At 34.5% G+C, this 15,792-nt stretch overlaps 1 protein-coding gene across 1 annotated transcript; it reads right to left on the minus strand.

The window, feature by feature from the left end:
* Nucleotides 1–254: 254 nt before the first annotated feature.
* Nucleotides 255–14,668, minus strand: LOC138322162 (protein zer-1 homolog). The gene is given in 16 exon segments (XM_069266212.1): nucleotides 255–531; nucleotides 743–810; nucleotides 1,258–1,305; nucleotides 1,416–1,486; nucleotides 3,773–3,813; nucleotides 4,094–4,125; nucleotides 4,845–4,898; nucleotides 5,153–5,207; nucleotides 5,602–5,633; nucleotides 5,635–5,665; nucleotides 6,234–6,292; nucleotides 6,534–6,677; nucleotides 7,906–8,020; nucleotides 8,526–8,723; nucleotides 9,481–10,290; nucleotides 14,204–14,668. Coding segments are annotated over 15 exon segments (2,001 nt in total). The 5' UTR covers nucleotides 10,257–10,290; nucleotides 14,204–14,668.
* Between the last annotated feature and the right edge of the window lie 1,124 nt (nucleotides 14,669–15,792).

The following is a 15,792-nucleotide window of genomic DNA, read 5'->3' on the forward strand; positions in this document are numbered from 1 at the left end:
CAATAACATTACAAAGGTCCTAGAAATATCCCAAACAAGTTGTGAATTAAAGGTCAAGTTGACAACCTCTTGCCAGTTTACCGCAAACTTTTTCTATACTGAACTGATTTACAAGAGAATGTACAACAAATATGATTTGGTACACAGGCACTATAACTGCCTTTAAAACAGTATAGAAAGACAGTATAGAGTGTAGAGCGCTCACTGTTAACCAGAATGTTGTCATTGAAAAACAAGTTGACAAAATGTGTACATTAATTTACAGTAATTGCTTTCCCTATCTTCATATCTAGGAGTTCTATAAATAGATCTGACAGACAACAGGCTGCACTGGACCAGTACCTGTAATTGATATTTCGGCTGCAGTTGATTGGCCACCTCTCTATGGCGTTGGTCAATCTGTCAATAACTTCATCCCGAGCAGGACAGCTGATCGTCCAAGCATCAGGGCCATCAGACATGAGGTGAGAAAAGATCCCTGCTGCATTGTAACTAACCTCTATCCCATCACTTTTGGAGTCCAATAAATTACTGCAAGAATATAACACAGCATTGATGAGTCTCTGATATGCACAAATTTTTATTTTTTATAAGTATAAGGTTTTGTTGTTTGCTGGTCGGCAAAGAGTCTTGCCTCTGGCTGACCAGCTTAACTAAGCCAAGGCATATATGTCAATGAAATAGATCAATTCCTGAACAGTCTCAATCGAACATTAAAACGGTTTGCAAAATGAAGAATTACCTGAACATGGTAATGTATTCTGGATCCATCAACTTTGGACGTAGGAATTTCACTTCTGCTATATTACCCTGTAAAAGTTCAATGAGAAATAAATAGGTGTAGGACTTTCACTCACTGTTTTACCCCGGTGCAGATAATTGAGCAATACAAATGTGTAGGAATTTCAGCTATATTATTTGTAACAATTTTTTTTGTGATTTAAATTTTAAATGCTTGCTGTAGGTCAGAGGTTAAGATGCAGTCCCAGTGGACAACTGTTCACAATGTTACCATAAAGAATCTAGGATGAAATATATCAACCTTTTATAGATCAATGGTTAAATACTAGGGATGGATAAATACACAGCGACTAGAGACCTCCAAAATCATGAAATGGCCTAAGTCTAAAACGGTCTTAAGTTTAGACTTAGCCAATTACAGATAATGCTATAATGATTTTTGATTGGCTAAGCAAAATCTTTCTGTTTCATGATCCTGGGGCGAGGGGAGTCTTCAATTACTTTGTTGGTACTTACCATTAGGCCCATCATGTTCCTGAGTAATTCAGGTTTGTCCACAAATCTCTGAAATTGAGACAACAAAATACTTCAAATCTAATATCTTGACCAAAACTACAGCTGGAATCGATTTGAATATAAACTTTTAGGTATCAGGTACATGTGGATACTCTCACCTGTAGACAATCCTTAAATAGATCCATACCGCCATTGTTCATGAACTTCTCACAGTTGGCAGCTGTTTCATCTACAATTTATAGACAACATTTTGAAACTTGCTAACTAATAATTATAATAATGATCAATTTAACATGTACAGCAAACAAGTAAAACAAGACAACCTGCATCATACATATTTTCTGCATGCATAGTAAAACATTCTTAAAATATAGTTAAGCTGATATATTTCTCATATCTGACACTGATCTACACTACAGAAGCCAATACATGTAACTTTGACATTCAAGAGTGATATTTAGACTTAACTGTGACATTCCAGAGAGATATCTAGACTTAACTGTGCCATTCCAAAGAGATATCTAGACTTAACTGTGCCATTCCAGAGAGATATCTAGACTTAACTGTGCCATTCCAGAGAGATATCTAGACTTAACAGTGTCATCCCAGAGAGATATCTAGACTTAACTGTACCATTCCAGAGAGATATCTAGACTTAACTGTGCCATCCCAGAGAGATATCTAGACTTAACTGTGCCATTCCAGAGAGATATCTAGACTTAACTGTGCCATCCCAGAGAGATATCTAGACTTAACTGTGCCATTCCAGAGAGATATCTAGACTTAACTGTGCCATCCCAGAGAGATATCTAGACTTAACTGTACCATTCCAGAGAGATATCTAGACTTAACTGTGCCATCCCAGAGAGATATCTAGACTTAACTGTACCATTCCAGAGAGATATCTAGACTTAACAGTGCCATCCCAGAGAGATTAGGGCTGTTCCAGCAAAACATATATGGCACCAAGGGAAGGCACTTTAAAAAATAGTATGTGCCATGGTGGGTTCAAAATAAAATCTCTTCTGTGGGGGTCTATCTGAAGCACTTTTTGATATAATATGCAAAATTTTTGTTTTATAATGTTGCTGTCAGTCATCCTGACTACAAAAATAACTGTTGAGAAAATTTTTAATTTCTGACAATATTAATGTGTTGTTCATTTTCAATAAAAATCAATTATTTTATTTTCTGGGTGTTTTGATATAAAAATGAGAGAACATCTATCTAAAACATATTATATTCATTCAAACTTGTCAATGGTACAGAGAAACATTGGATTAGTTTGGGCAAATTACTGTTGTCATCAACAGATCTTTATTTAAATTCACTGGTACAGTGTACTAAGTCGAGGAAAAAGTAGCAATTCACAAGCTTAAGTGTGAATGTCCAGATGTCTACTCTTGCATTGCGCTTGTGAAGCACTTTGGTATCTTTAGTAGAATCTCCACTGGTTCTACGAGGATTGTACCTTTTAGTAATAAATGCAGCACATCAAAAAATAGTTCACTGCACCATATACAGTGCAATTTTGTCCTGGGACTCTTCAGTGATGCTAGAAATCAAAATATGTAAATCCAAAAAGATGTTGGAGCAAAATAAAAAATAAAATCGCTTCTATGCCATGGTCACGTTCACAAAAAAATTGATATGGGGTTGGGGTTGGGTTCCAACAACATTGAAATATGCTTCTATCCGTGAGTCTCCCAATTTCAAAGTACCTTCACCCCTACCAGATATGTTTTGCTGGCAAAGCCCTTAGACTTAACTGTGCCATTCAAGTGTGATATTTAGACTCAACTGGGACATTCCAGAGAGATATCTAGACTTAACTGTGACATTACAGAGAGATGTCTAGACTTAACTGTGCCATTCAAGACAGATATTTAGACTTAACTGTGCCATCCCAGAGAGATATTTAGACTTACCTAACTGTGACATTTTGGAGAAATATTTACTTAACTGTGACATTCAAGAGTGATATTTAGACTCAACTGGGACATTCCAGAGAGATATCTAGACTTAACTGTGACATTACAGAGAGATGTCTAGACTTAACTGTGCCACTCAAGAGAGATATTTAGATTTAACTGTGCCATCCCAGAGAGATATTTAGACTTACCTGACTGTGACATTTTGGAGAAATATTTACTTAACTGTGACATTTCGAGGAGATTTATTTTTCTTTGTATTCCAATGAAATTCTAGAGATATTTTCATGTTGACTTGTGACGTTTCAGGGATATTTTAAGACTTTCTAAAACTATGACAATTTAGAGAAATCTTTTTTTTTTATATTTATCTGAGACATGTTTTAAGACTAACCTGTGGCATTCCAGAGAAATATTAATTTTAAGACTTACCAGTGACATTCCAGAGAAATATTGATTTTAAGACTTACCTGTGACATTCCAGAGAAATATTAATTTTAAAACTTACGTGTGTCATTCCAGAGAAATATTTATTTTAAGACTTACCTGTGACATTCCAGAGAAATATTAATTTTAAGACTTACCTGTGACATTCCAGAGAGTGCTCCATGCTGACACCAAACACCTCATTCACAGTGTATTTACTTTACCCCACCTTGTTACCGGAATCAAATTCAAGCATTCACACTAGTGAAATTGTTCAAAAAGTTAGTAAAAACAGTACATTATCACATATGTAATAAAGCCAGGAGCATCATTTCACTAACTGAGAATTGTATATTTATAAGCACTTATTACAAACCATGCCAAACAATAGTTTTTTACAAAGTGCATGACATTTTTATTTATGGTAGCCTTAAGTCAACAATGCCCAATAAAACTCTATTAAATCTATTACTGCTTACCACACCTTAGGGTGTGGATGGGCCAATATGGTCTAAAAATGTTATAAAAGACTTGAAATAGAAAGCGGGATGAGACTTTACTTCGTTGTATCAGGAATGGTGGGAAGAATTTATCCGTTTACAATCTACAGTTGAGTAAGGACTTAATTCAATGTGACCTATCATGGGTGAGAAAGAAAGTCAATGAAAGCAAGACGGCACCCCTAGAACAATTTCTTGTCTGAAACCACTTTATTATTCCCCACAATAATCTATACTAATTGAACCCCAACTAGTTATTGCGCTTACCTTAACTGCCCCACGAGTGTCGGACAGTACCAGTTTTATCTCATCTCCATCCACTTGGCCACGGCCAAACAAGTTTGAGGAGGAAAATACTGATCCATTGGATTAAACCTCATCCTGGACTCGGGATATTGTAGCCAGAAACAATGATGACTTTCCTTCAACAAGACGTATTGTGTAGCAGAACAGCTGTGTGTAAAAAAGTCAATATGAAGTATTTACTCGAAACACTTGTGGATAAATGTGTTTATTAATGCATTAAAAAAGTCACAATAGTGCAGGTCAAATTAAACTGGGCCTTCAATTGATGAACCGTACCTCAGACCAACCAAACAGTTACTTGGATATGACAAGTATTGGGAAGTATTGGAAATGCTTCAAACAATGGTATTTTGTTCATTCATTATGCTAATCTTTAGAAACAAAAGAAGTGATAATTATCAGAAGAAGTGTTTTAAAACCTTACCACATCCTGAGGAATGGCTTGATTGCATATCGTCAGACAGCCATTTCTCAGCATCTGAAGAACAAAAACCAAAATTACCATCCAATTACATACATCAGCTTGTTGGATTCACATATTGGGATTTGCCGATATATGATTTAATAATAAAATCAGGTTCTTTATTTAATGCAATTAGTCTAAAAAATCTATCAGTTGAGTGATGAACTCTGAAGGAATTTTATCTGATCTGGCAGTTTTTGAGAGAAAGTGTCAGAGATAGACAACAAGGTCATACAGTTGAATAAAGAAGTGATTTTTATCTTAGTTACCGTCATATCATCATGTTGTCTCTCCATCGCATCCAACAAACAGGTGATAAGACGCCTGTAAAATACCCAGGAATATGATATATATGGCAACTCATACATTTAATTTCCTTCATGTAGAAAATATCAATGATTGCTTCTTGAACTGGATTTTGTGTGTATATAAGTAGAAAAAATATTGAATTTACCTAAGAAAAATATGCAAAGCAACAAATAGATTAAAATGGAGATAAAATACACTTATTTCAAAATATTTTAGTAAAGAATAGGACAAGGAAACATACATTTGAGTTTAATTTTGTTAATTTGCAATGTAAATTACCTTTTTTGTAGATAAGTGATAGATTAAAGCGGAGATAGATTACAATTATATTTTATAACATTTTAGTCAAGAATAGGACAAGGAAAAATAGATTTGAGTTTTATTTTGTAAATTTGCAATGTAAAATTACCTTTTTTGTAGATAAGTGATATTTTCCTTATGTTGGTCCCTTCACAATGTAAAACAAGGAAGCACTGGAACAATGAAAGGATGAATAATTACATTAAATCTGGCTTATATAGATTAATGGTTGTATAGAACTTGAATGTTGATGTTGACTTCAACTATTGACCAATCACCAGCCAGTAAAAAATCATTAATCCTGGTCACAAAGGCACATGTAACTATTCAATGTCTGAGCAATAGCATAAACAATCCAAATTGCAAAGTTGCGTGCGGTACCTGGGCGGTTTGATTAACCACCGGCGATCCGTCAATTTTCTATCGCAAAAATCAATGATTAATATAAAATTCATCATTGAAATACATTATGTAGATGTTTATGACAAAAACAAAGGGATCTTGGGAAATCTACACATGAAACTGGAGGAAGATCTCTTCAATACTTCGTCAGACTTTAACAGCTGACATTTAGGGAGGAACGAGAACTGCATATGAAATTCAAGAAAAATATTGCAAGTAATTTTTCAGATACAACAGTCACAAACTTAAAATTCTTACATTCCATGATGGCAACATGTTGACCATGTTGTTTTCACGTTGTAACAAATAAAAAATGCACAATTTATTAAAAATACACACCTGCCGGAAATTTGGACTTGTTTGTCACATTGGTTTTCCCTCATTCCAAGAAGAATTGCCTAAAACAGGAAAAAAAGGTTGATTTAACTATTTTCCTTCCATGGTAATAATATGAATCTTGGCCTCACTCTTCAAGGGAAAACATTTGTAACAATGGAACAACAGTGATGTATGACTTAATCTAAAACCATTATGAAAAGAAACATGAGTTTAAAGTAATATTAAAAGTTAATATAAAGATTAAGTTAAAAGTTAATATCAAGTTAAAAGTTAATATTAAGTTAAAAGTAAGATTCTTACCTCCAAGGCAGCACAGTGATTTTTGACCTCTGAATAACGAAAGATTTTGAAGAGAGAGTTGAGTGACGATGTAAGAGCGTTGTCCCTGTCATAGTAACGCTGTATAGAGATCAGGACCTGCTCCTCTGTAGCATGGCCGCTCACCTGTCATAAAAAATACGTATTTACAATATGGCCCTGTCATCATAAAAAATACATAGTATTTACAATATTGGCCGCTCACACTGTCAACACAAATATATAGTATTTACAATATGGCCGCTCACCTGTCATAACAAATACATAGTATTTACAATATGGCCGCTCACCTGTCATAACAAATACATAGTATTTACAATATGGCCGCTCACCTGTCATAACAAATACATAGTATTTACAATATGGCCGCTCACCTGTCACCACAAATACATAGTATTTACAATATGGCCACTCACCTGTCATAACAAATACATAGTATTTACAATATGGCCGCTCACCTGTCAAAACAATTACACAGTATTTACAATATGGCCTCACACCTGAAATAACAAATACATAGTATTTGCAATATGGCCACTCACCTGTCATAACAAATACATAGTATTTACAATATGGGACCACTCACCTGTCATAGCAATTACACAGTATTTTACAATATGGCCGCTCACCTGTCAATACAATTACAAATTTACATAGATATAACAAATACATAGTATTTACAATATGGCTGCTCACCTGTCATAACAAATACATAGTATTTACAATATGACCACTCACCTGTCATAGCAAATACATAGTATTTACAATATGGCCACTCACCTGTCATAACAAATATATGATATTTACAATATTGCCGCTCAGATGTCATAACAAATACATAGTATTTACAATATGACCGCTCACCTGTCACCACAAATACATAGTATTTACAATATGGCCGCTCACCTGTCATAACAAATACATAGTATTAACAATATTGCCGCTCACCTGTCATAACAAATACATAGTATTTACAATATGGCCGCTCAGATGTCATAACAAATACATAGTATTTACAATTGTTTGATTTACTTCTGTATTCAATAGTGATAACATATTTTCTTAGGATATATCATTTTCAATGTGTGATATCACAAAAGCTGAGGACATCCATTACGACATCCTCATTAGTCACAACAGACGTTATAGTGCAACCTCACTGAACCATACAGCTGAACACAACTATTGTTTTAAGTTTACCTGTTTTTCTGAAAGGATACATTGATTTGAAGTTACCTGTTTAATGTTATTAGCATATGTTTGACTTTTAGATAAAAGGTTATATTATAAAATAACTAAGGTCTATCAATCATCCCTGATTCTTTATTTTAGGAAACATTTGTTTTAAGTTTACCTGTTTTGCTGGAAGGTTTTCTTCATTACACGGATCCCCTCTGCAGTGCAACAGACCAAGAAACTCAAAAATACGTCCGTCAAGTCCTGCTATACAACATTTCTTTTCAGCAACCCTAGGAAAAATACATACAAACGTACACTACTAACTAATTTTAGGAATTCTGTTACATCCTGCGATTGTCATCACATCCTGCGAATATCATCTCTGTCACCTTTCTGTAGCACTCCGCCAAAAAAAGCATTATAAAGCAAAAATAAAAAAGTTCTTGTGATTATATTACATATATAATGCCCTAAAACAGCAAACAAAAGGCACAGTTTAGAGTCCAATCATCCCTACCAATGGCAACTTTGTCAGAAATTGAATCAATAATATAGAAGATCTCTTGATATAAGCTGAGTTCTATGATGCATAGAGAGACTGAAAACTTTTACCACATTTTTTATAAAAATACATGTAAAAAGATGTTTTTATAGAACTATACACCATCATCAGAATAGTCAAAATCAATGATCATGCCTATGGACAGTATGTGCCATAGCAGTATTGTTGACAATTAATCTGTTTCACAATGATGTCATGGCAACAATGATTATTATATCAGAACCTACACTTACCTTGTTTGCTGACCCTTTGATGTTGGCTCCAGTTTGTGTGAAACTGTCTCTTGAGGAATCTTGGGAAGGTCAGTACCAGATAGGTCCAGAGAGGTTAGGTAGGGGAGACAACTCATCAGTTTTTTAAGGCATTTCTCTCCATTGTCATAATGTAACACACCATGGTGTTCCATGGCATCACAGGATATATCTAAATGTCTAAACAGAACAAAAGGAATATTTAAACATGTCCAAACATCTTACTGTCTTGTGTCTGAATACAACAAACCTGGATGTCTAAAACAAAACATGGGATTATCAAGTATATCTAAGTGTCTATATATACTATAATGCATAGTTATCAATGTGTCTTTTAAACTAATCCTGTTTTATTATTTAAACATTACAAAGAGAAAATATTTAGTATCTAATGAGTGATATCCAATTATCCATTGCTTAATTATGTAGTTTCAGATCAGGTGGTTTTTTAAGAATAGCCACATTGCCCCCCTTTAAAATAAACCCCAGAGGGGTCAGTCTAAACATCTGTACAATTTTGAATCCCCACCTCATAAGGATACATGCCAATCACATTTGATTAAATCCTGACCAGCAGTTATGAAAAAGAAGTTGATTTTGCCAAAATGACTGAAGCATGGACAGAAAAACGGACAACAGATATCAGTATGTCATATACATGTAGGTTTAGCTTGGACCTTTGTACCAGGTGAGCTAATAAGTGTCCAAACATATCATGGTATACAAAATATAAATAATGCTTACATAAAATAACACATATCCATACCATTTTGTATATATATCAAAGTCAAAACTCAGTTTCCACCTGGCAATATTCACTATGATCATTAGTTATTAGACAAAGACTCTAATAGGATATTGATATTGAGATTCAGACCTCATGACACTGTAAAAAAAGACTCAAACTTAATAAGCGAAAAAAAAAAAGTTTTCTCACCTCAGATTTTTACATTTACAGACATGTTCTAAAACTTGCTCCAATTCATCTGGCATGAGCATAATTTGACTTAGATTAAGCCACATGAGGTTGTGAAGATTTTGTAAACTTTGTAGTTGTACAATATCTAGGAGGCACCGCGAGAGATCCAGGTGGGTCAGTCTGTTCAGGGGGTTTAGTAGTATCTGTAGATTACAACTCTGATGAGATTCCTTAAAAAAACAGTCACGTAGGGACAGGATTCGTAGGTTTGGAGTATTAATGAAAAAATCTTTTCCAAATTGTTTTTCTCCTACATTGTTGATCTGTGGGTTTTCAAGCATGTCTGCAATAAGCCCAGTAAAAGTTAAATCTGTCATTGACTCTTGAGGGTTATTCTCATATTTCAGAATCCTCAAAGTCCGAGAGAGTTTGTTTATACACTCTACAGTGTTTTTTGACAAAACTGTATCGGTGAGAATCAACTCTTGGAGTGGATGGTCAGTGACAATGTCCATTTCTGTTTCGCCTAGCACACATCTTGACAGGTCAATTCGCGTGAGTCTGGTCAATGAAGTGTCCCTGAATAAACTGATCCATTTTAAGTCCAATACATCATCCTTCTGAAGAGCTGTTACCAGTCGATCCACCACACCAGGTAAAATATCAGCTCCGGGTCTCACTGATAATTTCCCATCTGGATCTTCGACACAAAAAGTTTCTTGGTTCTGGGCACAGACTCCCAGACATATGTTCTCCAATGTGTCTGGTCTGTTACTAGGCCAAGCATTAGTCATGCTTGCTTAGGCAGGACACACTTGGCCCCAATCACTGGAAACAAAAATCAAAATTATTCTACCAAAATCTATTAATTTAAAGAGACAATTCACTCAGACTAATTCTTTCACATAACCAAGAAGCAAAATATAGCATAAATGTATTGTTCTATATTTCTTATGAAACATATAACGTAAAGCATTGACCAATTCCACGACATTGTTAAGTATTTTATTTAATATCACTGAAATATCAAATCGTTGATCAATACGATTAAGCATGTACAATATGGACGCTGTACCCATACCCGAGCCAAAATAACGCACGTTAAACAAATGAACTGCATAACCACTGAGAAGGTTATAAAATGATGTTTTAGGCAAGACAATTCACCTAATAAGGTAAACACACTACTGTCAAAGCAATCTGAGCAGTTTTAGACAAAAGCTGCATTACTCTACGAGCAAGGGACAGGGTTCGGTATACAAGAAGTTCGACCACAGTGTGTAATGGCGGACAGTGAGCGAGTTTGAACATTTCACTCACATGTCACCACCATGGGCTTTTCTGGCATTTCACAGTAAAACCGACTGATCTCATTTCCATTAGAACTGGGGGTTTTCCCCAATATATGTACAAATTTTAATGTTCTCTTAGACTGAATTGTCCCTTTAAATGAGTGGATTCTTCCAAAACACAGCTAGACTCTATCAAATTCAAGCCAGTCCAAAAATTCCTTCTTTCATAAGCTAAATACTAATCTAGACTGTGTGTACACTGTTATTTTATTTTACTTTTAAATTTGAGGATCTGTTTTTTTTGTATTAGTTGTATTAGTAAATCTAAATGTTCTGCATGTTTAGTAAAACAGTGCTTTTTTGTCTGTTAAATGTCAATGTCTTTGGTAAAAGCTACACAATCTACATTACTACCACTTAACAAAGTCCAGTGTTGTGATAAACTAGGAAAGGTTTCCATTTGTAGCTCCATAATAACATAGACCTGTAAGTCAATGGTCACAGGTTCCTTCCTGGTTTTTTAACTCTACAGTAATCTCTCCATGCAGTTACATGAAGATCTGTAGGAATAATATGTGTTAGGGAAAGAAAGCATTTGAAATGAGAGTAAAATGTACTTAGTATATAAGGTTTTCATTGAAAATAGTGTTTATGTAGCAGTTTAATTCACATACTCTTTATTTTGCTATTGTTATAACGGAAAAGCATTATGATATGTAAAAGATGTCCGAAATGTCAATGCTTTTATGCCTTTTCCACCTCGATAGTAGCTGTATAGAGATAACACTTACTGTAATTGACCAGGCATAAAGAAAAACCAAAACTACACAAAACTGTATAGATTTACAATTATTTCATCTTATTAGCACCTTTTCATTTGTTCAATTTTTTTAAATGCCCTGGAGGCTCATTGGGTAGAATACGGTAATAGAGATATCTGTATTTTAAATACAGATATCTGACATGTGTGATGCTTATAACATCTGCGTTATATCAAATATTACATGAACGTGCAAGCCTTTCATGTGTGAATCATGACGTCATAATATGTCTTACAGGAAAGAAAGCAGATGCATGTTTACTTGAACAGATTAATACGCTATGAGCACAAAAAGTGTTAAAGCATGGCTTACTTTTTTAAAGGCTTTTTGTCCACAACTTACAACTGGTTCCTTAATAAGTGCCCCCTTCTGTTACATTTTTTTAAAAATTACATTGAATACACTATTTAAAACACAGACAATGTATTTTGCTGCTAAAAAGAATTGTCTTTATTTGAAAATAGATATCTTACTTTATTTTTGAAAATATAATTAAAAAAAAAATAATAATTATAACTGTAAATCTCCTCATAACTTACTCATATACATACCCACAATATTTTTTATCTGGTGGTGATAGGCTATACAGTGGTTTTTTTTAGGTACATTTGGGCCCAAATAAAAACCTATTCCCCTCCAGAAATTTTTCTGTGTTTTCCGAATATTATGTAAATCCCAATTTTCCCAAATAAAGAAAATCTCTCTTAAATATACATGTTTCAAGAAAAAATAAATGTAGTGTTTTCCCAATGCAAAAGGTACAAGCCCCTGAAATTATCGTGTAAGACAATCTTTGAAATATATTTTTAACAGGAGAGGAGAAAATGTAGCGACCAGACTGGGATTCGAACCCAGCACCTCTGAACACTAGCCGAATGCTCTACCGCTGAGCTACCTGGTCACCGATAATCGACCCAGTCCAATCCCGCTACATATTCATTACTTAGACACATTGTATCAGCTGCTTATAGGCCTAACACTTGAAATGTGTCGATGATGTCAGACGAGTAGGACAAAATGAGTTTTCGGTAAACATTCCCTGTTAATCAAAAAGATCTCTCTAAAATTTAAAATTTAAATATCTGCATTTCTTAACAAATAGATCTACAGATCTTATTTGGAATACAAATATCTCTATATAAATACAGATATATGTATCCATAAAATTAATATATTGTATTTCTCTAGAAATATCTTAATTAAAAAAATATAGATATGTGTAAAACTATTTGTAATTAATTATAAAAGTACATATCTTAAATAAAAATAAAGACACATTATGGTCAAGTGCCCTAAATTCGTCAGGGACCTGTTTTCGTCATGTTTACAATTTTGCTTATATCTCATGAACTTTGCTTATATCTCATGAACTATCGCGTGATTTCATAAAGAGTGTCGTCTGCCAAAGCAGATTTGATCAAGGAAGATTTGTCATGCTTAAAAAAGATTGTGTGCTATAACCAAGTGATTTTATAAAAACAATGTAGCAATATACCCCAAAATGAAGGAATTATGTTAAGTCCATTTTAAATGAAACTTTAAAACCCTACCGTCAGCGTTTGACTGTCCATGTGCACTGATCAGCAGTATGTCAACAAAGTACCGGAAGTCAGGTGTCTGATCATGTAATTCATAGCCCAGATTTTGAGTTATTAAAAATCGTTTTGGCGATTTAACTTACCCGAAATTTTTGGAGCGGGACTGTTGAAAACATAACATTATTCTATGTAAACAAAGTTGTTTGCCACTTTTCATGACCGAGAGGTTTAAAGACTTAAATCGATGTAACACCAAGAATTTTTCAGATTAAACACAACCACAAGCGCCTGCTGCTCAATTTTTATTTGGAATTACCTCAATTTTCGTAATAAGCCAAACACAGCCCCCCCCCCCCCCCCGCACAAAAATAGGTCCCTATTGTGTCGGCCATCACCCAGCGACCGGCGGGTAGAAATCTTCCGTATCGCGCTTGAGAAACAAAGAGTTGATAGACAACTTGTTGTGCAAGTAAGACAAAATATTACATATTTGTGTTGATGAAATTGGTACATTTTATTTCTTTCTGGTTTGTTGATATACGGGAGATTTGATTACCCTGACGAATATTGGTCTTTCAAGGGTATATAAATTTTATTCGAAATATATGGATATCTTTATTTTTATTTGAGATACATGTACATCGATAATTAATTACAGATAGTTCTACATGTACCTATATTTTGTATGGAAAAATAGATATTGATACTGTAATCAATGAGTGAAAACCCAAACGGCTCGCCATACTATTGACAGCTGATTGAGTATTACACCGACAAATGCGTAAAAGTGAAAATTATTAGTTTATGGTAAAATCTTACGGGGTAAAATCAATTTTAACAATATCTTTATGAAGTTGTCGTTTCAGTTTTTCAGTAAGGTTAATATAACGAGTGTCACTCAAGAGTTACCCTCAGTTACCGGGGACCGGTAACTGTACGTTGTACAGGGATGTCAGCGGTCAGTTGTTGTGACAGTTGTCGACCGTAACCAACTTTATAAAAGTAGGGACGGTGACATTTCATAGAATAAAATCAGAAGCAATATCTGACTATAAAGCATTGCACTAGAGATGTAACTTGATATAATTACCTGTGCAAGCCACTTGATGGTTAAAGTGCGTAAAATGCACTAGTCAGATCGGTAACAGACCAGAACCGGAAGTCAATTTGTTTATAGAATCCGGAACCGGAAGTGAGTCGATCATGAGGGTGCTTGCTAAAGTCCAGAAAATATCATAGAGGGAAGAAGCATACACAATCCAAAATGCTATGTATAGTCATGTTGTAAAAGCTCAGTACCATCAGTGAAAACTATGGTGGCTGATTACGGCCATCTCGTGTTGTTGTGTTGTCGCCTTGTCGTGTTGTCGCCTTGTCGAGTTGTCGCGGTCTCAAACTGCGACAACCCGAGATTTAACAGTTAAAATGTCGACTTGTCGCGTTTTTGAACCGCGACAAGTCGACAACACGACAACACGACAAGTCGACAACACGACAAGTCGACATTTCAAACACGCTAATTAGCGCGTACAGAATCTCGTGTTGTCGCGGTAAAATGTCGACTTGTCGTGTTTGTCGAGTTGTCGACTTGTCGTGTTGTCGCCTTGTCGTGTTGTCGACTTGTCGTGTTGTCGAGTTGTCGACTTGTCGCCTTCCTGTTACACATGCGCAAATCATATGAAATAGCCACTATCTTTGAATATATAGAAAACTGAAGTCAGTGCTTGTGAATATTTGGTGTGTTTGTAATATATTCGATGTACAAAATTGTTTAAAAATCATATTTTCCCCATTGTTAACTCTTTTGAAAAGTATTATACTTAACGGAAATTATAATATTAAATTAAATAAATATTAACAAAACAAAGGATGTTGTCAGAACACAGAACAAAAATGTTTGTATAATGAACAGTGACAGAGACGACAAATGTATATCAACTTAATATTGTAAAATATCCTTTTAAAATATTGTGTTATCAATCGGTTAAGACTTATTATTCAATTTGAAGAATTGAAGAGAACACGGCTGATAAGACGAAATATTATCTATTATTACTAATTACTGTAATAGGTTATGTGTGTAGTACATCAAACAATAACCTTGATTAAGATCTAATAAAGAATTTGATGTAAAACGATTAGAAAAAAAATCATAAAAACTTTCATTTAGTCCAAAGCGTTATAGAACAGATAAGGTGTTGTGCCCCATCTTTCTGGTAATTAGTTCATGTATTTTGATCATCAGCATGCATTACAATGTACATAATGTAAGTATTTTTTTTATAGAATTTATATATTGTACAGTTAAACAGTAAGATTTACCCTGGAAAGTTTGAATGTGTAACTCGACTGCAGTAATTCATACAATAGTATACAAATGCTGGAGCATAGATACTTCCAGGGGATATCAATTTAATGGAACTCTGCATGCAAAAGAAAAATACACAATTAGTATTTCTGGGTCTAGAAATTCCTAATACACAAAACATGTGTTCATTTTACGAAGTGAATATCATAATTATATAATAATCTTTCTCAAAGCGATCAATTTGTGGTTAAGAGAGGCTTGGCTAATTATGATACATTCAAGTGTAATTGACCTGTGTTAATATGGTCCGAATATGCTAAGTCAATAACAGCAACTCAAGTTACATTACGCAAACATTGCGTTCTTCAGGG

The sequence above is a fragment of the Argopecten irradians genome, chromosome 4 (genome assembly GCF_041381155.1).
Source record: "Argopecten irradians isolate NY chromosome 4, Ai_NY, whole genome shotgun sequence".
NCBI classification, from domain to species: Eukaryota; Metazoa; Mollusca; class Bivalvia; order Pectinida; family Pectinidae; genus Argopecten; species Argopecten irradians.